Source organism: Gossypium raimondii, chromosome 6, assembly GCF_025698545.1.
Source record: "Gossypium raimondii isolate GPD5lz chromosome 6, ASM2569854v1, whole genome shotgun sequence".
Taxonomy (NCBI): domain Eukaryota; kingdom Viridiplantae; phylum Streptophyta; class Magnoliopsida; order Malvales; family Malvaceae; genus Gossypium; species Gossypium raimondii.
In genome coordinates this window covers 7,636,585-7,641,955 of record NC_068570.1, presented here as the reverse complement: position 1 = coordinate 7,641,955, position 5,371 = coordinate 7,636,585, and the positions used below count along the sequence as shown (strand labels likewise).

The window sequence follows — 5,371 nt, the reverse complement described above, 5'->3', positions numbered from 1 at the left end:
TGCCCTAAAAACAAAACAAAATGAAAAGTGGAATAACCTGTGGTTGGATAAGGGAAGTTCCTCGTGAATCAATTAGCTGATGTTACTGTCATGTAATGACATAAGGTGAAGAGATGAAAATATACATACACACACATATATATATTTATAAATATATATATATATATATATATAAAAGAAAAATGGAAATCCTCACCAGAGCTCAGTCATTGTCTTTTTCACAAAATTGGGAGAGAATGAGATGGCTTGTCAACCACATCTTTAAAGCTTGGTGGAGTCAGTCACCCCACCACACATCACATGGGGAAGAGTTTACACTTTACACACTCTACTCTTTTGAGAGGAATCTCCGTCAAATTTAAAGCTTAGAGAGGTCCAAAATCGGATAAAAATGGTAAAAAAAGGCAACCTACCTTCTCTTAGAAATTTAAAAAGGGAACCACCAATTCCCAACGTCTTTAAACATGGATCAAGGGTGCTCACCAGCATTTGCCTTGTTCTACACATCACAACCCATAACAAAGTAATCCTCAAATAAGTCCTTTACATAGGTAACCATCTCAATCACAAAGGCTAATGCATAAAAGCTCATTCTACAAAACACCCAACACAAGTCCGCAACCAAAGAGTCTTCTAGTATGCATTTGTGCCTCCTAAAAACCTAATAAGTTGAATGTTACCCAAGATGAGCATCTGACTACTCAAGTGTATCACACCACAAAGGCATGCATGTGATCCTTGCTCCCAACCCAGCGCCATATCCCCTGCATCAGCAGTAATCCATTTCCAGTCCTTCAAGCTACCTCTGTTTCTTACAACGCTTAGATTCCTCTTGCCATCCTGATCTCCGAGAAGTGATATAGCAAATGCTTATCTACATCACAGAAGTGACAAAAATGTAGTGGCTAATTCCTTACCTAGCAGCAAACTACACAGGAAAATAGGGCTCAACCAAACCTAATGCCAAGAACTAATAAGTACCCTCCTGTGAATAACTCTAGAAGCATTCATATCAACAAGAAATTCTAGTGCTACAAACAGGCTAAAATCAACCCTTGACCATTCTCCGAAGGCAAATAGGAACATGAGCTCTGGATGTTGGATATATCCTTTGTGATCAACACTTTTCTCTATGTTAGTTCGGGTATATATTTCACACCACTTTATAGTTTCAAATAGCTAATTAATTTGTCTACAATGCATATATTTTTCGTTCATTTATCTCCAGATCTTTGTAAATCTAGAAACCTACAACTCATTCTGCACATGCTGAGAAGGTAAAAATATTCCTTTTATGGTCCTCAATTGATCAAAAGTTATTTATACTAAAATTTTCTAAGTAATTAGACGTGTAATGAGAATTAAATCATCCAACTATTAGATATCAATCATGCTCATTTTATTTACAGTTCATTCTCTGCTGCATCCCAACAATGCAACTTGTCAGCACTTACATTTTACAACATCTATTAGAGAATAAAGATTGCAAGCAAGATTCACTAATACAATCAAAAGATCATTAATTTTGAAGGGCAAGCTACAATAAAACTATTGTTTACAAACCTGGTCCATGTCTTCTATTATTAGATGAGGACCCTGGTTGCTTGCAAAATTGTTCATCTTCTGAGTTGCCTCCAAATGTTGCCTTACGCTTTCTCGTTGCTGCCCCTACATTATGACCTTCATTTTCCATAAAGCACTTTCTTGAAAAGGATTCAAAATGGTCATTAACAGTCCTCTCTGGAAAAAAGGGGATCTCTTTACTCTTTTGTTGAAAAACATCACTAAGTTTGCCCCCATCTTGAGTGTTGCTGGGACCAACATCTGTGGTTTCACAAAGTGACTTCTTTTCTACTTGCATACAAGGGTCAGAAAATAGACCCAACCGCAAGGACAAATCACATTCTTTCCCAAGTAACTTCTCATCAGTGTGTCTGATATCTTGCAGCCCAATTCGCTTACCACCAATATCAACATTGGAAGAGGAAAAGAAATTCTGCAAGGAACCCATTTCAGCTGGCTCTAACACGGATGAACCAATAGGTCTCCCAACTATTATCGTATCAGACACTAGATTTTCCTGCACTGGAGAACCTGTTTGGGACTCTGCATTTTGATAGTGAATTCCATAATAAAGGGGGTAAACTTGACCTGAGTTCGATGGACTGTTAGTTTCCATCCTCATCAATTGGTCATGGCCAGATGGGCAATTTTGAGGTAGAAACGGATAATTATGACGGTTAGCTTGTGAAACCGAAGTGTTCGAATTCACATTGGTTGCTATTCTTGCAAGCTGACTACCAGACTGAACCGGGGATAACTGAGGACACCTATCCTCACTACCGTTATCCAAAATCCTAGGAGTTGCAGGAACAGTTTCGGGTGCTCTTGGCGTAAGGTAAGTCCTAGGATTACTGTGTCGTTGGCTCCTTGAAGCTCTCACTGGATAGCACCCCAGGTTAAGGGCCGCTAAAACAACATATATGTGCTACAATCTATCAGTCCAAATTGTTCTTGAAACAACTTTCAAATTGAAAGCTTCATTAAGTTGTAGCTAAATGTAGATAAATAAAAAATAAAAAACGAGAAAAAAACCACAAACATAACAATAAACTCGAAACCAAGAATTTACCACAGAAGAACATGAAAAGAAATCTACAGTACCTTCAACACAAGGTGGCAAAAGCTCTCCTGTTTCAGTGCTCTCATCTCGACGGATAATCGTGTTGATGGCATCATTAACACGGTCCCATAAGGTTTCCGGGTTGGTGTATTCAGCCTAAAAACCCAATAAGAGGGGGGGGAAATTGAGTCCAAAGAAGTAGATACAAAATAAAAAGATCCACAAATTTTAAAGAAGAAAAGAACCTCAGAATTGGCTTTGGAATACATAATCTCCTCGGCTTTGACGATGACAGTAATAATTTTATCTTGCCACTCCTTATTCTTTTTAGTAGCTGTGCTATGAGTTTCAATAGCTAGCCTAAAATCAAACACATGGCGGGCAAGGAATTAAACCCCCCCAAAAGGTAGAAATAATGCTGATTAAAACGTAACAAAATTAAGGAAAACAAAGAAGACCCAGAACCTTAAAATCTGCTGAATGATGGAACCTCTCATGGGTTGGTGTCTTTCGCTATGCCAAGCTCTTCTTACACACTCGTAAGGTCTAGGGCCTGGTCTCGGCATCTTTGATCTTTCTTCTTCAATGGAAGACAAAATCTAGAGACAGAGGAGGAAAGAAGGAAAGGGAAGAGATATATGAGGCTAACCGAGAGGAAAGTAGGAAAAAAAAGGAGTGAGACGGTAGTGTTATTACATGGGGTTTGATGGAGATTAGTCAATTTGTTTATGATATCTTTTGGCGTTTCTTCTTTTTTCTTGAATTCCCAGTCTGCAAATCGAGAGAGAGATCAGAGATGGATGGGGCCTTTCCTCTTTTTTTCTCTTTCTTTTGGGTAGGGAGCAGTACAACATCCAACAGGAGTGAAAGAAATAGCTCATGCCTTTGTTTATGCCCCCCAATAATTTAACACTTAACCATTGTTTTCACTTTACAGTCAGCTTTTGGGTCATTTTTATTGATAATAATATGGTTTTGGGGGTTGGGAATCCAAATCAAACAAAACAACAAAAGTGTTCAAGTCGCCATTAAAATCTCCCTGGCAATCGCCTGCCTTTGCCCCCATCTTCAACCCCCCTCGCCTGCCTATGCTATTAGTATTGGCACATTAACTCCTCAATCTCTGCTCTGCTTGTATTAACAAGAGAGTTATTATACCACCACCAATGACAATACAGGCATAATAGAAAGCTACCTGAGATACATACTCCACCCGCTATAGATTGGGAGATCACTAGAAGTCCTACTTCCCGATTTAGTCATCCAAGCAGGCAGAAAGTAGTTATTTAAGGAGGCTAACTACCTACCTCAAAATGTAGCCACCACCCTCTCCTCCAGACATTCGGACTTCTACCAAGAACATGATCTTTTTAGTCACTAAACTCATGTGAGTTTAGCTGCTTCGTACATTGAACAAGAAAGAATGACATAACGTGTTTCATCACAAACATTCTCGTCACATCGAAGACATTCGCTCCACGTATCTCATAATAATGACCTGATTGCAGGTCTATCATGTTAATGTTACCTAACACAGGACCTCGCCTATAAATAGCCCCCAAGATGATGATGATGTAGAGATCGACTCTCCAGCACACTTGCCTACACTTTGTCAATTTATTCTCAACATCCACTTCCACCATCTTCACTTTTCTACTCTCCGGCTCTTTGCCCTGACAAAGCGAACTGGCCTCCGTTAGCACCACCACATCCTCTTCCATCTCTCCTTATTGATCCCACACATTAACAAAAGTATTAGTTCCATAATAAATTCTATTAATATTTAATTTCATTCCGAGCAAAATAAAAATAAAGTAATTTAATATTAAAGTGCATCAAATGTCACATCAAATGCTTTAAATAGATAGATAAGATACATTAATCATTTTTACATCATGGTTTTGTTTGAGTTGCTACATGGTTTTGTTTTCATTTGCATTAATTAAATTCTCATAAAAATAGGAACGTAATAATTAAAATAAATTTCCCTTCATGTGAAACTATGAATGACTAAATATATTATTATATTAATTAAAAATGATGACGTGGTAGAAATGCATTAATGATGGAATTGAAAACAGAAACACGTAATTGAAGAAATAAAGTAGTTGATTTTACTTAACCTAAGAGTTGATAATGTTCCTAAAAGATACCATTCATTCAATTTGGTTTAAAAACAACTAGATTGAACATCCCTCTTATCCTTAAACAGCTATACTACTCATAATTAATAAATACAAGATTGACAAAAATGAAAAGCAAATGTGGGTGAGTTTGAATAGGTACCAAAAATCCCAAAGTTGATTTGACTTGCCTCCCAAAAGATGGTCTTTTCAATTTCTTCATTCGGAGCTTCTATTCTATATTCATAATTCAATCCTTTTATAAAATAATAAATCTTTTTTACATTTTCTTATATCATAATCTTGACTATTTCAACTTTATTTTTTAATAATTTATTACAAAATTATTTTCATCCATAGATATAATATTTATGAATTTAAAAAAACTTCTAAATTCATTATATTACTATATTGATATTAGAAATAATTTATCAATACATTTTCAATTAGTATGTTATAATAACAAAAATGCAACACGTCATCCCTGACCTACACGTTAGGACCAAGTTTGGAGGTTACATCAAAATCTTTAAGGGAAAAATCAACCTTTAAATATTTTAAAATTTGTCATACAGAAAACATTTAACTAGCTAAACCAACATGGAAATCCAAGCTTACAAAACCA

General features: G+C 36.5%; 1 protein-coding gene across 1 annotated transcript; it reads right to left on the bottom strand.

Moving 5' to 3' along the window:
* Positions 1-334: 334 nt before the first annotated feature.
* Positions 335-3,656, bottom strand: LOC105773879 (uncharacterized). Its single transcript, XM_012596057.2, has 6 exons — positions 3,320-3,656; positions 3,089-3,222; positions 2,869-2,983; positions 2,665-2,779; positions 1,564-2,469; positions 335-874 (listed from the first exon to the last, which is right to left on the bottom strand). Exons 2-6 carry the CDS (start codon positions 3,187-3,189, stop codon positions 822-824), a joined length of 1,290 nt encoding a protein of 429 aa, XP_012451511.1. The 5' UTR covers positions 3,190-3,222; positions 3,320-3,656; the 3' UTR covers positions 335-821.
* Positions 3,657-5,371: the final 1,715 nt, after the last annotated feature.